Consider the following 16,080-nt stretch of genomic DNA (forward strand, 5'->3'; position numbering starts at 1 on the left):
AAGTACTAGGAAATAATCTTATCTAAAATACAGAACTGAATTTAATAAAAATTATAGATCTAACTATCTTTCTACAGAAATAAGAGGAATATCTTAAGGAAGGGATATAATAAGGAAGGAATCAGCTAAATCCAGAATATGTAATTTGTCATTTCTCCAGTAAATCAATGGTAAGAACAAAAGGGTAGGGTACTAGTAAAACTGAGTAAAAGGGACTTAACTAAGTGCAATGTATGAACCTTGTTTAGATCTTGAATAGAATAAAGCAACTGTAAAGAGAATCTTTGAGTCAATCAGAAAAATTTAAACACTTCATGGATGATGGATAATATTGAGATTTTCTTTTTTTTTTTTTTAATATTTTATTTATTTGTCCGAGAGAGAGACAGAGAGAATGCACAAGCAGGGGGAGCGGCAGGCAGAAGGAGAAGCAGGCTCCCCGCTGAGCAAGGAGCCCAATGGGGGACTCGATTCCAGGACTCTGGGATCATGACCTGAGGCAGATGCTCAACCGACTGACCCACCCGAGTGTCCCTCAAGCGTTTCTTAATTTTGTAAGTGTGATAATGGCACTGTGGATATGGTTTTACTTAAAGTCCTTATTAGGGGTGCCTGGGTGGCTCAGTCAAGTGTCTGCCTTTGGCTTGAGTCATGATCCCAGGGTCCTGGGATAGAGCCCTGCATCAGGCTCCCTGCTCAGTGGGGAGCCTGCTTCTCCCTCTCCTGCTTCCCCTGCTTGTGCTCACTCTTTCTCTCTCTCTCTCTGTCAAGTAAATAAGTAAAATCTTAAAAAAAAACAAGTCCTTATTAGACACACACATTGAAGTTGGGATATGCTTTATGATACTTCAGCCAAAATAAGGGATAAATTTGGAGGCCACTATGAATTATATGCCAACAATTTGGACAATCTAGAAGAAATGAATAAATTCCTAGTAACGCACCACTTACCAGGACTGAATCATGAAGTAATAGAAATTTCTGCTCCCTGATTTCAAAGTATATCATAAAGCTATAGTAATTAAAATAGTATGATATTAGAACTAAAATAAGATCACTAGAACAGAATTGAGAGCACAAAGATAAACCCACATACATATGGTCAACTGATTTACAACATAGAAGCCAAGAATATACAGTGGGGAAAGGACAACCTCTTCAATAAATGGTGTTGGGAAAATTGGACAGCCACATGCAAAAGAATAAAATTATACCACTATCTTACAGTATACACAAAAATTAACTTAAAATGGATTAAAGACTTGAATATAAGACCTGAAACCATAAAATACTTTGAAGAAAACTTAGGCAGTCAGATCCTTGACATTGGTCTTGGTGATGACTTTTTAAATTTGACACCAAAAGCAAAGGCAACAAAAACAAACAAGTGGAACTACATCAAAATAAAAAGCTTTTGCATGGCAAAGGAACCCATCAACAAAATGAAAAGGCAGTCTATGGAATGGGAGAAAAAAAATATATATATGGTTGTGATATATGGTAGAATATTATTCAGCCATAAAAAAGAAGGAAATTTTCCTATGTGTGACAGTATGGATGGATCTTGACTGCATTATACTAAGTGAACTAAGTCAGACAGAGAAAGACAAATATTGTCTGATATCACTTATATGTGGATCTAAATTTTTAAAAGCCCACTAAGCTCATATATGCAGTGAACAGATTGGTGGTTCCCAGAGGTGGGGTTTGGTGGGGTGGGCAAAATGAGTGAAGGTGGTCACAAGCTACAAACTTCCAAATAAGTCTTGGGGATCTAATGGACTATGTGGTGATTATAGTTAATAATACTGTGTTGTATATTTGAAAGTTGCTAAGAGAGTAGATCTTAAAAGTTATCACAAGAAAAAAAAATTGAAACTATGTGAGGTGATCGATGTTGACTAAACTTATTGTAGTGATCATTTCACGGTATATACATGTATTAAATCCTTATGTTGTACACCTAAAACTAATACAAGGTTCTATGTCAGTTTTATCTCAGTGAAAAATATATTTTAAAAAAGTCAAAATGGGGGCAGGATTAGACTGTTAAAATGTTAACTGTTGAACTAATCGGGGTTGAGGTTGATTATATGATGATCTCTATTTTTATGTATGTTTACATTTTTTTCACACAAAACGATGTTACGGAAAAAATTATTTAGCTGTCTCCAGCCTGGATTGGTGTAAGTTACTTACTGGTAATACAGTAAAAGTCAGTTCAACGTTAAGTAATGTTTGTTGGCGGGGGGGGGGGAAGCCCTCATTGTGTAATTCCATTAACACGTAACATATAGTATCCCATGTTTGTGAGTAATAAAAAAAAAATTCACTATAGTGAGAAATGGTTTAAAGTTTTAGGTTCTGTCTCTTGAGATGATCAATTTTTAACTGGATTGCTAAGTTTTAAACCATAAGCTGATAAAGTTGGGTGATAGATATATTTTCCGGAATACGTAAGAAGTCTTTTGAAATATCTTATTTTCTAAAGCAACCTTAGTAGACAGCAAAGCTGGCTCCACATATGTGGGGAAGCACACAGCTTATGTGTGCATCTGGCAGAACCCCCAGTACAGAGAAGAGCAGGTACTATTTTCCAATGACACCTACTTGTGCGTGTCCCAATACTATAGTTAGAATATGGCTCAGATTTTTAGTTGCTTTCCCAGAACTCAAAGATCGTCTTCCTGTTTATCTTGGTGGGATGCCTATGTTATACTTGTGATTTTTCTGTTCTCTGTAACATATTAAAACAAGATCGTCACAGATGGGGAAACAAGAGGTCATTAGTTAACAATCAGATGTTTATTTCCTGAACAGCAAAGAGACTCTCTTGTGAATTTTTAACATATTTTTCAAGGAGAAATGGGTCTAGTCCCTTGAAGGTAGGTTGTTCCTTGGGCTTTCCTCAAGAGTCAACACAGTCATTTGTAAATTCATTTCCTCACTTAACTCTGTCCTGTGCATTGACTCTCAGCATTGCCTCAATCTTAGTAAGTCTCTTGTCAGTTTGTAGTGGTTACTGCTTTATAGTTTACATAAACATTGCCAGAAGAGCAAAGGGAAGCCAGATAGGTGGTGGGTTAGCTTTGGGCCAAGCCAGTGTGCTATGGAGATGACAGCACTTTTAATTCATCCTTTGGTTTCTAGAACAGTTGATCTGGATTAGATTGGGGGCAGGAAAAAACTCGTAATAATTCCTGGCTTTGGGAGACACAAGCCTTTGTTCTCCCCCAGAGTATTAGGTAACACTCCTAATGCTACTAATCATATAATCCTGAGAATTGGGAGGGACACTCATTCATTGCCTTACTCTTGTTTCACCCTCTGTAAATGAGCATAATAATAGTACCCACCTCACAGTGTTTTCATGAGGATTAAATGAGTATTTGTAAAATGCTTAGGACAGAGACTGACATAATACAAGCACCATATAAGTGTGTATAAGGTTAAGTTCCTTCATGCCAACGTAAATCTTCTCTATAACATCTGAGTAAGTGGTCACTGCTACAGTGCTGGTAGAGTTCCAGAATCTCGTTGGTGAACTTCTCATTGGCTGTTGCATTGCCAGCAGACGGTTTGGTGAAACCTCACTAACTTGGAAATAGTTCACAGATTATTGAGCCTGAATAAGTGAAAAATCAGAAATTGCAGATCTTTGGAAATATCTGAAATAATATTTTATATTTGACCGCTCTGTTCATGAAAATTTTGCCAGTGTCATATTTGATTAAGTATTTTCAAGGTATACATGTTCAGTTTGTGATTTTGTGTACTTGGTTGGTACAAAAGGGAAGCTAATGAAGGTTTGTTTTTTTTTAAAGATTTTATTTGGGGTGTTGGGTGGCTCAGATGGTTAGGCATCTGCCTTCAGCTCAGGTCATGTTCCCGGGGTCCTGGGATCAAGCCCCACATCGGGCTCCCTGCTTGGCGGGGAGCCTGCTTCTCCCTCTCCCTCTACTGTTCCCCTGGTTTGTGCTCTCTTACTCTCTGTCAAAATAAATAAATAAAATCTTTAAAAAAAAAGATTTTATTTATTTGGGGCGCCTGGGTGGCTCAGTCATTAAATGTCTGCCTTTAGCTCAGGTCATGATCCCAGGGTCCTGGGATTGAGCCCCACATCGGGCTCTCTGCTCAGCGGGAAGACCGCTTCTCCCTCTCACACTCCCCCTGCTTGTGTTCCCTCTCTCACTGTCTCTCTAATAAATAAATAAAATTTAAAAAAATTGTTTTTATTTATTTGTCAAAGAGAGAGAGCACAAGCAGGGAGAGAGGCAGGCAGAGGGAGAAGCAGGCTCCCCTATGATGAGAGAGCCCCACATAGGGCTTGATCCCAGGACCCTGGGATCATGACCTGAGCTGAAGGTGGACGCTTAACCGATTGAGCCACCTAGGCATCCTGCTAATGAAGGTTTTGATATGAGCATCTGTTCTTTTAACTAGACATCAATGAAAAGAGCATACAGAGATGTAAGTACACTTGTTTGCACACCATAGACCTAAATAGTAATTTTTAACAAAATTGTTGGACTACTTTTAGTACCTACAAATAACTAAATTTAGAAGAATCAAATGTTTGTGGAATGAGTGTTCTCCAGTAAAGTTCCTGCCCTTGAGAATAGTTAAGAATCACTTATAATTACTCTAGCAAAAGGAGGACTACAAAGTAATTGATTTTACTTGTATTGGAATTATAATTCATATAATTTATGTATATCAAAAATGTTTTAAAAGTTTGCTTTTTTAAGCCATTGAATAGCTTCTTTACCTTTTTAAGAATTTCTTAACTAATTTGCCTGGAATCTTGCTTAGTGCAAAAGGCAGACCTAGCAATTCCTTTCTCTTTGTTCCCATCCCATTCTATCCATCCCTCTCTTATGAAACTTAGTCCAAATTCTAGGTTGTCATTATCTGTTTACATGTCTGCCCCCTGCACTGGACTATATACTTGCCCTGTGTACATACTAAAACTAGTTCATTTGTGTGTCAAACACAGTGTGGCATGTAGCATGCTTCTAATGCATTTGTTGAAAAGCCTAATTAGCAGTATCTGAAACAGTATTTTACTGTATTTAATAAAGCTCTGGGAAAGTTGGATACACAACTGAGATTGATCCAGGTCTTGATTCTTTCCAGAAAGTTGGGACTTTTAGTTTGGTTTGGAATTTGAAACTGTGACTATAACATTTACCTCAGTTCCCCAAAGTCCAAGCTAATTGGAATTACTGTCCTCTTTCACCAGACTGGATCCCCAGGATACTGGTCATTTATATAGAAGAGTTGAGTGACACTTGTAAGTTCTGTATAATTGATGGAGAGCTGTGATTTTTTTTATTCAGGCCAGTTTAAAAATTCTACAAAGTGGCTCATAATTATTCCTTATAGTCTTCTGCCTTTGACCTACACCTTTCAACTCTGTGTTAGTTTGAAAGGCTATCATCTCAAGGACTGATGTTACTTTCAATCTATTCGGATGATATGCAAGCCTCGCACAGCATTTTCCACATCAGCAGGTGTTCAATAAAAACTGTGAAAATCTAAATTGCAGCTCTTTTTATTCTTAAATGGCAAGTGGAAAGAAATCTTCGGCTTATTTCTGAAAAAGTTTTTATGTTCTACAAAACAAAAATTGTATTCATCGGCGTAGCACAGATTCTAATCCGAGATTTTTAATTTAAAAAAGTCGTTAATGAAGTAGTGCTCGTTGACCGCCAAAATCCCATTCTCAGGAGTAATTCCATCAGTTTGAATTTAAATGCCCGAATGAGGATACTGGAATGGCACTGATTAACTTGAATTTGGTGGCCAAAAATTTCTTCAGAGGGTTTGACACTCGGCAGGATTGCATAAGGCTTAGAAAGGATTTTTTAAAAGACAAAGTAAAATTTCAGTACCTGTAAATCTGGCTCGAACGGGGCATAGGGGCTTAGATGAGTGCTGCAGCAATACTTACTTTTTGTTTTTAACCACTTCAGGCCTCGAAATAGAGGCTGTGTTGGTGTAATGGAAAAAGCAGCCTTGGAATCTGACAGAGCCTAATTCCTGGATTCAGTCCCAGTCCTGCGTGACCTTGGGCAAGTTACTTTACTTCTCTGAATTTCCGTTTCCTCCTATGCAAGACCAGGACTGCGAGAGCCACCTTGCAGCGTAGGCTGCGGCGCGCCCAGACCACACCGGGTGGGCCCTAAACAGATAGCAGCCATATTCCGGGCCCCCGCTCCGCGCAGCTCTCGCGGCCGCGCTCTCCCCAGCAGGTGTAGGCACCGTCCGCCGCGCAGGACCGGGCTGCGGCCGGGCGGCCCCGCCCTTCCGTTCTCGCGGGCCTGCCCCTCGGCGTCCCCGCGCGGGCCGCGGCGGGAGGTGGCAGCGTGCCGGCCTCCGCGTCCCGGGACCGCCCCGGGCGGAGCCCGCAGAGGGGCGGGGGGGCAGGGCGCCGGGACCGGGCTCCCAGGCCCAGGCCGGCCGAGTGCGGGCGAGCGGAGGCGGCTCCGGCACCGCCCGCGCCCGAGCGCGTGTGCGCGGCCGCCGCCCCCTCGGCCCTCCCCTCGGCCCTCCCCCCGGCCCCCTCCGCCCTCGCGCGCCGCCCGCCCGGGTCGCGGCGGGGCCGTGGTGTACGTGCAGAGCGCGCAGAGCGAGTGGCGCCCGCACGCCCTGCGCTCCTCCACAGGCCGGGCCGGGCAGCCCCGGACGTAGAGGCGGCGGCGGCGGCGGCCGAGGCGGCGGGTCTCGCGCGCCGGGGCCCGCGTGCCCGAGCGGAGGTCGCCGTCCGCCGCGCAGGCCGCGGTCCCTCAGCTCGCGGCAGCGATGAGGCGCTGAGGCGGCCGCCGGCGCTGCGCGGCCGGACCCGAGGACGAGGAAGCGGCCGGGCCGAGGGCGCCGGGCGCCGGCCTCCCTCAGGCGGGGAGTGGCGGGTGCATGGCGCAGTGACGGCCTCTGTCGCTCCTCCCGCTCCCCGGCCCCGGGCGAGGCCCTCCGGCCGCCACCCCTCCTGCTCGGCTGCCGCCTCCAGCGCCGCCGCCGCCGCCGCCATGGCTAATGACAGCGGCGGGCCCGGCGGGCCGAGCCCGAGCGAGCGAGACCGGCAGTACTGCGAGCTGTGCGGGAAGATGGAGAACCTGCTGCGCTGCAGCCGCTGCCGCAGCTCCTTCTACTGCAGCAAGGAGCACCAGCGCCAGGACTGGAAGAAGCACAAGCTAGTGTGCCAGGGCGGCGAGGGCGCCCCCGGCCACGGAGCGGGCCAGCACCGGCACCCCGGCCCCGCGCCGGCCGCCTCCGCGCCGCCGCCCAAGGCCGGCGGGGCCGGGGCCAGGGAGGCCAGGAAGGCAGCGCCGCGCCGGGACAGCGCCGCCGCCGCCGCCGCCGAGAATGCGGGCCCGCGGGCTGCCGGGGACGCGGCCAAGGCAAAGGCCAAGCCCGCGGCCGACCCCGCGGCGGCCGCCTCCCCGCCTCGCGCGGCTGCCGGCGGCCAGGGCCAGGCGGCGGCGGCCGAGGCGGAGCCCGCGAAGGAGGAGGACCCGGAGAAGACGAACCTGTACCCGCCGAGCAACACGCCGGGCGAGGGGCTGAGCCACGGCGGCGGCCTGCGGCCCAACGGGCAGACGAAGCCGCTGCCCGCGCTGAAGCTGGCGCTGGAGTACATCGTGCCGTGCATGAACAAGCACGGCATCTGTGTGGTGGACGACTTCCTGGGCAAGGAGACCGGGCAGCAGATCGGCGACGAGGTGCGCGCCCTGCACGACACCGGCAAGTTCACGGACGGCCAGCTGGTCAGCCAGAAGAGCGACTCGTCCAAGGACATCCGAGGCGATAAGATCACCTGGATCGAGGGCAAGGAGCCCGGCTGCGAAACCATCGGGCTGCTCATGAGCAGTATGGACGACCTGATCCGCCACTGTAACGGGAAGCTGGGCAACTACAAAATCAATGGCCGGACGAAAGTAAGTGAGTGCTAGGGGGTCGCGCTGGACATCCCTTGCTGGGCGGGCCGCCCCCTGCCCGGCGACAGGAGCCGCTTAGGGCGAGGAGCATGGTTTCTCCTCTGTATGCAAGTGATTTGCTTCTTGTGTAGCACCCCATCAGGAGAACGGCTCTAATCCGTACATAGGTGTTTATCTAGGTAGCCCCTTTCTCTGTGCGCACCATTTCCCACCTACTGCCCGTTTACAAACGTCTCTTATGGCACGGTTTTGTGGCTAAACTTAGGCCCTCCCTTTCACTTTGCTATTTTTTGCTATTTTTCCTTTTCCAGTGCGCTGTCAGTTCAAACCTTATTGGAGCTTTAGCCTCCCGATTGGGGCGTATTAGAGTAGTACCCCAAGCAAGTGCTGGTTCTGCATCTGTCTTGTGTTTGCATATACCTCTAAATTCTCTCTGTGGTGTTGGAGCCACTCATCGGATTCTGGTTTACAGAGTGGAGTGCTGTGTTTGGTTTAAGAATCTGCCAGCCTGACCGCCAAAAGGTAATTTTAAAATCAGTACCTCGTCGGAAGACTCCTCGCATTCAGGAAGAGCTTGGCCACTCCCCTCCTTCTGCTGTCGCTCCTGTCCCCCTCCCTGTCCCTACTGTTTTGAACCCCCCTCCCCGCCCAAAACGGGGAAAGAAGTATTTCCGTTTTTAGATCTTGCTGTGTAGGTAGGTTACATTTTTAGCATAGGTTTCCTTTATTTGCTTTGTTAATATAATTCTCTTGAAACAGAACTGTGTTGTAGCTTCCTGGGGAAAAAAAACAAAAACCCACGGAATTGGAGCAGGAAGGAGGGCTCATTCTGAAGTCTCAATTTGGTGGAATCTCTTTGTTTTCTCTTTACTGTTGTAGTTTTCCCCCCACAGATTGTTCTGCTCGTACCTAGTCTAATCCCTCTTCCCTCCTCTGCATGGTAAACCGGTGACTCTTCCCTCCTTAATACTCTCTCGCAGTTCTTTCTCATTTTGCTTCCCCGGTCTTAACCTTTTCTTTGTATCCAGCTCCTCCCCAGGCTGCCCTGCTCCACCCTCCTCCACCATCAATCTCTGTCTGATACTTTGAGTTTTAAGAGCTTGTCTTAGGAGATCATCACGTGTGTGTTTGTGCACACACACTGAGTCTTCCCACTAGTTCTTTTGTGTGTTGTCAGGGCATCTATTTTGGCAATCATCACGGGTGACTCTCAGGCCGCCTGAAGGCTGAGCATAAGGCAATGAGGAAAGTTCTAAGCATGAAAATTTTGTGGGGAAAAATACAACATGAAGTCTAATTTATATATTGCCGTCTCATTACTGGATGAAGGCCCGTGTCATAATATCATGTAGTTTCAAAAAAATGAACAGTCGCTTAACATGAAGCTAGAAGAAAAAAAAAGGGAGCCTGATTAGACCTCAATCTCAGTTTTCAATAAGAATTTCATTTATATATAAAAAAAGAACAACACCAAAACTTTGTCACGGATCGAATCTTAATGTAGTTATGAACTCCAGAGCAGGAAGGGAACTAGCTTGAGGGAATATCAACATAGCTCTATGCAGACTGACCAGTTAGTCATTAGTTGAGGTATAAACTTAAAGGCGAAGTCATGAAGAAGTTAATGTCCTAAATCTTCCTTGAAATGCTTTCCTTAGTTAATTTAGCTTTCCAAGTTAAGTCCTCTCCTGTCCCCCCGTTTTCATCTGTCCTCAGGGAAGGGACAGTAGTCAGCCTAGCTCTTAGAGCAGTTGCTTCTCAAGGGGAGGTTGTTAGAAAATAGCCACCTCTTCATCAGGCATCCCAGTGGCTGAAGGGAACAGTAGTTGAGGTTGTAAATCACTTTAGCGCACATATTTTATTTAGGGTTTGTTTTTTTTTTTTAGGAGATTTATTTATTTGAGAGAGAGAAAGAGAGTTTGGCACGCACCAGGTGGGGAGGGGCAAAGAGGGGGAGAGAATCTGAAGCAGACTCCCTGCTAAGTGCGGAGCCTGACGAAGGGCTCAAGCCCATGACCCTGAGATCGTGAGCTGAGCCAAAGCCAGGAGTCGGATGCTTAACTGACTGAGCCACCCAGGCACTCCGGAAAGGACAGATTTTAAATTCTTTAGATTGATCTTATGCTTACATTCATTTTCAGCGCACAATTTGAGAATCTGTGAATGATTTTAGGGAATCCCTTTCGTTGTATTTGGTTGAGAGAGTTTTTGTTAATTGTGTTTAACCATGTAATTTTAGTATTCCTTAAAAAACCAAAGGTCTTGCTTTGGGGGAATGGGAAAGCAGTCGGATTATTAGCGACCATATATTGAGCAAGCACAGTGGGGTAGGCACCAGAGTAGGCCCAATACAGACATGATCACAATAATCTTAATCCTATGAAGTGTAGGTAGTAGTACTCCTAATTTACATTTAAGGAAATATCAGGTCAGACTTGGCTGAGGACTACCGCATATGCCAACCTTGATGGGATTCAAATTTAGATCATTGAGATATCAAGCCCCAGGCTTTTTCTACTATACTGCATATAGGTAGGATATTAGATGAGCTGTAGATTACTTAGCATACTGCTGGGACTAAAACTTGATACAGCTATAGCATTAGGCTTGTATGTGAATAACTGTACTTGATGGTTGGCCTCTGTAAACTTTTTAGTAGATGACTACACAGTGTTTATTTCAGTATCTGAAAAGCCACTTTATAATTACCCATTTGAATCACGTTCATTTCTCTAAAACTTTTAAGAGAGGCAGAATATAGGTACTATACTATATGGGATTGAAGAGACGGTCTTCAGTTAAGAATTTTGTTATTGTTTACAACACTATAGTAATTTAAAAAGTTACTTGCCACAAATGTGTAGTGTTTTTCTCACTTAGATTTTCACAGCAACACTGTAAAATAGGTAGATTGTTGATCTGTTTTTCCTGGTCATAGTTTAGAAAGGTGAGCCTCAGGAAATCATGCACTTGTGGGAAATCATGCAGCATTCCAGGACTTAAATTGAAGTTTTCTGACCAAGATTGAAATGTCCTTTTTTATTTATATTATCTATTCTGAATGGTCTTTGTGCGTATGAGGGCCTCATAATCAGATGATGTATAATTGGCTGTGGCTCATTCAGTGTTAGGCTTTGATTTCCCCCAAGTTTTTACTTCAGACATGCTTATCTGGCCCACTGTTTGTCCAGCTCCTTTAAAAGAGGAACTGCAGGGGAAGGATGAAGTAATGCACGCGGACGCTGATGGAACTGAGCTTCAGTTTCCACTTTCTCTGGTCCCTTTTTCAGGATTTTCCCCTCTTTTGCCCTTAAACTGACCTTTGATCCTTTTTCCTTTCTCACACCCTTCCTTCAGCCAGCACTGGTGTTCAGTAGGAAGAAATCATGGTCTGCTGATTTGTGAACAGTGGTGTCGTGTGGGCCCTAAGAGATCATAGGTGGCTTTACTTGGGGAGAGAAGAAAAGGAATGCAGATGAGCGGGGATCATGGGAAAATGCTGAACTATTCAGTTGGAGTTTCTCAGCTACTCTGAAGGAAACGATTTGCCTGTTAGAATAGAAATACCAGAACCATATACATATTTTTGGAATTCATCCAAAATTTAACTCTATTCAGTTAAAATGAACATAAAGAAAAGGAGTGATAAAATGGGTTGAGACTAATAAGAAGCAGATTATATTCCTAAGATTTTTCATTAGTGTCACTGTTAGTCAGCTCTGGCTGATGATGGCTTTCAGAGCAGAGAATAGGATGAGGAAAATCCTGTTGGCTTTATTATCACTACTGAAGAGAAGTGGAGACAGTCCTTTTAGATGTTACAAACAAAACTTCCTTCTCAGTCCACTTCTGCCACTTTCTCTGTACTCTCGGCATCCACCATGTACAAAGGGGAGCAGCCTGTTTAATGTTTTAATAGCTCTATCAGTCTTAAAGATCAAAGTCCGTCATTCCGTATGTGAAAAGGTCGAAAACATGCAAGTGCGGTAATAACAGTTTCTCATAGTGCTTTACGGTTCAAAAGAGATATGTGCGGACTGAAAAAGCAGTCTTCCCCGTAGGTTGTGACTGAACCAAGTTCAACTTCGTAGGAAAACATTTTGTATAGTGGATTAGTTTACATGTAGTTCACATACAAGGTAACTCCTTTAACTATTAAAGAATTTTATTTTAAATTAAAAGGGTTTGTGTGTTTTGGATGTTTATAACTCTTCACCCATCTGTTACCTAGTAAGCCGCAAAAATACCCCGCAAGACCTTAGTCACTCACGTGGGAGGACGGCATCTGAACGTAGAAGGATGGTGGACTCTGCTGCTGTCACATCTGGCTGGGATCCTGGATCTGCCACGGCTGCTGTGTCCTTGAGCCAATTGCTTAATATTTCTGAGCTTCAGTGACTCCATTTGTACAGTAGTTTTAAATCATAGTCGCCTTTTCTGCCTCGTAGGCTTGCTGTGAGGAGTGCATATAATTATGCCTGTAAAAGCACTTTCTAAATTGTAAAGCCCAGTGTGAAACTGTTGTTAACTATTACTCTACTTTTTTTTTTCTTAAGGTTTTATTTATTTGACAGAGAGGCAGCAAGAGAGGGAGCACAAGCAGGGGGAGCGGGAGAGGGAGAAGCAGACTCCCTACTGAGCAGGGAGCCCAATGCGGGGCTCGATTCCAGGACCCTGAGATCATAACCTGAGCCGAAGACAGACACTTAACGACTGAGCCACCCAGGTGCCCCAACTATTACTCTACTTATCTTAAAATTTTCCTATTTTTCTGAATCCTTCTGTAAGAGTTAGTGCTTTTCCTGTCTTTTCCCCCTTATAAGCTAGAGGGAAAAGAGACTGAGAATGATCACCCATTTTTGACCTGACCACTCCCCTCCCCAACACATACATTTCTTTTTAAACAGAGAGAATCAGTCCCAGAGAGGTTAAATGACTCGTTCAAGGTCTTGGAGTTCCTTACTGACAAAACTGATGCAACTTAATGCTGCATCGCGTGTAAAAATGACATATTCCTACTTAACTTATTTTGGTATATTTTTTTGCCATTTTTGAGAATTGCGTGAACATATGTAACTTACTTTTTCTTCTCCCTTTTACTCCTGTCATTGTACACTTTGGCTTATCTGACATTCTAGTTTAAATTTTCCTCCTTTAGGGACACCTGGCTGGCTCAGTGGGTTAAGTGCCTGCCTTTGGCTCAGGTCATGATCCCAGGGTCCTGGGACTGAGTCCCACATGGGGCTCCCTGCTCCGCGGGGCATGGCTGCTCCCCCACTTGTGCGCGTGTGCTCTCTCTCTCTCTCTGACAAATAAATTTAAAAAATCTTAAAAAAAAAAAAAGATTTATTTATTAAAAATAAATAAATTTTCCTCCTTTAGTTAGTTCCTCCCTAATTTCCCTAGATGTTCTTTATTCACCCTCTTTTCTTTCCTCCAACATTAAAGCCATTTTCCCGAAGCAGGCCTTCTGCATTTCTGATTTACACATTCATTCTCTCTTTTCCCTTCCCTTTTTTCCCCCACTATCAGGCTGCAAATCTATCTTTGTTCATCTTCCCCAATGTTTCTTGAAGCCTGTGTCTTTCTGGTATGCCTTTGGATAGATGTTATCAGCTTCGTTTTTATTTAATTTTTTGCTTTAGGCCTTTAAAGTGACACCAGATGTTTCAGTCTTTCATTTGACCAGATGCTTAGCTGGTTTTCACTGATGCAGTTTACTACCATGCCTGCCTTTTTGTATTGTGCTTGCATTCTACCTCCTTTCCCACTTGTTTCTGCACTTGAAATACTGTCTGTAACTATGGGATGGCATTCATATCATTTATGAACCATATTCATAGCTTGTCTTTATTATTCCAGTTAAAACCTTTCTGTTCTAAAAAAAATAAAACAACAAACAAACAAAACTGACAGATGGTTAACCAAAGCCTTCCCTTAAAATGGTTGTTTTCACACTTGTATTTCCTAGTCCAAATGCTGAACTGTTCTGCCACCTTTATTGGAATGTTTTGTACTTCATTATCACATTTTCCCAGAATCAACTCACAGTTCTGTTTCCAAAGAGCTCTGCTAGTATCTGTAGCCTCTATTTGCTCATTGAGGCCACTATAAAATTTTCATGAGTTTGGAATCCTCATTTTCTTTATTCAATGTCCCAAACCCCATTTCTTTGCCAAAGCAAAATGTATGTCCTCTTGGTTCCCCTTGTTGTATTCTCTGAGTCCTGTTTTGATAATTTTTTCCTTCATTTGTTCATTCACCAAATGCCTGAACAACGACAACACCGAAGAGCCCTTGTTCTCATGGGGCTTAAATTCTGTTTGAGGTAGGCGAGAGGTGGGGAGAGACAGTCACTAAACAAATGTATCAAGTAAATATGTAACATGTTAGGTGGCAAATATTAAGGCAAAAAATAAACAGTGAACAGTGGTTACTCTCAGGATCGATAAAGTACTCAGATGATATTTAAGTAGACACTTGAATGAAGTGAGGACCTGGGTTATGTGGATACATGCAAGATGAACGCCCCAAGTGAAGAGACTACATAGCAAATACAGTGGCCTTCACATGGAATGTGCTAGATGGGTTCGGAAAACAGCAAGAAGGAGGCGGCGGTGGTTACAGGAGAGTGAGGAAGGGAGCATGGTAAGAGATGCGGCCCATGAAGTGGTGGGTTAGGAAGTAAGATCTCATCTGGTCGGATTTTGCCTTGTAAGCCATGGCAAGAACTGTGGGTTTTATCCTAGGCGATGGAGAGTAACTGCAGACATGGTGAAAATGAGTTGCATTCTGGGCATATTTTAAAAGTAGAGTCAGTGAGATTTGCTGATGGATTTGACGTGAGGTCTGAAAGACAGGAAAGAGTCAAGAAGGACTCCAAGGTTTTTGGCTCGGGCAGTCAGAAGGAAATAATGATTATTTTGTCTTGCCCTAACTCTTCTGCCTTTCTTCTCTTGTCCCACTTTTTCAGTTGCCATTTATAGCAGGTGGTTGACACTTATTTTGCAGCCAGAGCTACAGGAAAAGGTTCTCTGCTCTTCCTTTGCACATTCCTTGGTTGGCTGTGCCTGCTGCTACTGGGTTGGCCTTACAGCCCATCCTTTCTTCTCCGGAGGCTTTGGGGCTTTGCCGCAGGGGCTGCCTGCAGAGTTACTGTAGCATTTCTGGTGCTGCCAGCAAGTGTGGCTGTGCTGTCTTGCATGAATTGCTCACTTAAGATGGCTTATAGATACAAATCATGTAAAAAGAATTACACAGATTCTGAAATTTGAGGGAAACATTGGAGAAAATTGAATGGTTCCATGTGAGAGACAAACAGACTTAGATGTCGAGATAAAGTCAGAAATAAGACACCTTCATTTAAATATGCTGTTGAAAATAAAACTACTGTAGAAAATTGAGAAGTAGAAGGATTATAAAATACCAAAAATAATCCCATTGAGGGGCACCTGGGTGGTTCAGTCAGTTAAGCCTCTGACGTTTGATCTCAGCTCAGATTTTGATCTCAGGATTGTGAGTTCAAGTCCAGCACTGGCCTTCATGTTGAGCCTGGAGCTACTTTAAAAATAATAGTAATAGGGCGCCTGGGTGGCTCAGTTGGTTAAGCGACTGCCTCCGGCTCAGGTCATGATCCTGGAGTCCCAGGATTGAGTCCCACATAAGGCTCCCTGCTCAGCAGGGAGTCTGCTTCTGCCTCTGAACCTCTTCCCTCTCGTGCTCTCTATCTCTCATTCTCTCTCTCTCAAATAAAAAAATCTTAAAAAAAATAAAAATAATAGTAAAAATAATAAAAATAAATAAAATTTAAAAATTAAAAAAATAATGTCATTGACATGTACATAGGACGATGTGATAGCTTCCTATAGTAGTAAGAAAAGCGGGGGTAAATTTAGAATAGCTTAGGCCCCATATTCAATGGTCTGAAAAAATCCCAGAGAAATAGGAGTTCTCATCCCCTTGCTTTGGAGCCTGATCCTGGAATAGAAATAAAAGTGCTGTCAAATGGCAACTGGGTGGCTCAGTTGGTTAAGCAACTGCCTTCAGCTCAGGTCACAATCCTGGAGTCCCTGGATCGAATCCCGCATCGGGCTCCCTGCTCTGCAGGGAGTCTGCTTCTCCCTCTGACCCTCCCCCCTCTCAT

The 16,080-nt window shown here is 44.3% G+C and overlaps 1 protein-coding gene across 4 annotated transcripts in view; it reads left to right on the plus strand.

The window, feature by feature from the left end:
• Window positions 1–6,716: 6,716 nt before the first annotated feature.
• EGLN1 (egl-9 family hypoxia inducible factor 1) overlaps window positions 6,717–16,080 on the plus strand; it is a 59,198-nt gene continuing 49,834 nt past the window's right edge. For all 4 annotated transcript variants that reach the window (XM_025850704.2, XM_073879057.1, XM_073879058.1 and 1 more), the window contains exon 1: window positions 6,717–7,937. In XM_025850704.2, coding sequence (XP_025706489.1) covers window positions 7,029–7,937 — 909 coding nt within the window. In that variant the 5' untranslated portion in view covers window positions 6,717–7,028. The remainder of the gene's footprint in view (window positions 7,938–16,080) is intronic.

Source organism: Callorhinus ursinus, unplaced genomic scaffold (genome assembly GCF_003265705.2).
Source record: "Callorhinus ursinus isolate GAN/ISIS: 27379988/994484 unplaced genomic scaffold, GSC_fseal_2.0 scaffold32, whole genome shotgun sequence".
In the NCBI taxonomy this organism is placed as follows: domain Eukaryota; kingdom Metazoa; phylum Chordata; class Mammalia; order Carnivora; family Otariidae; genus Callorhinus; species Callorhinus ursinus.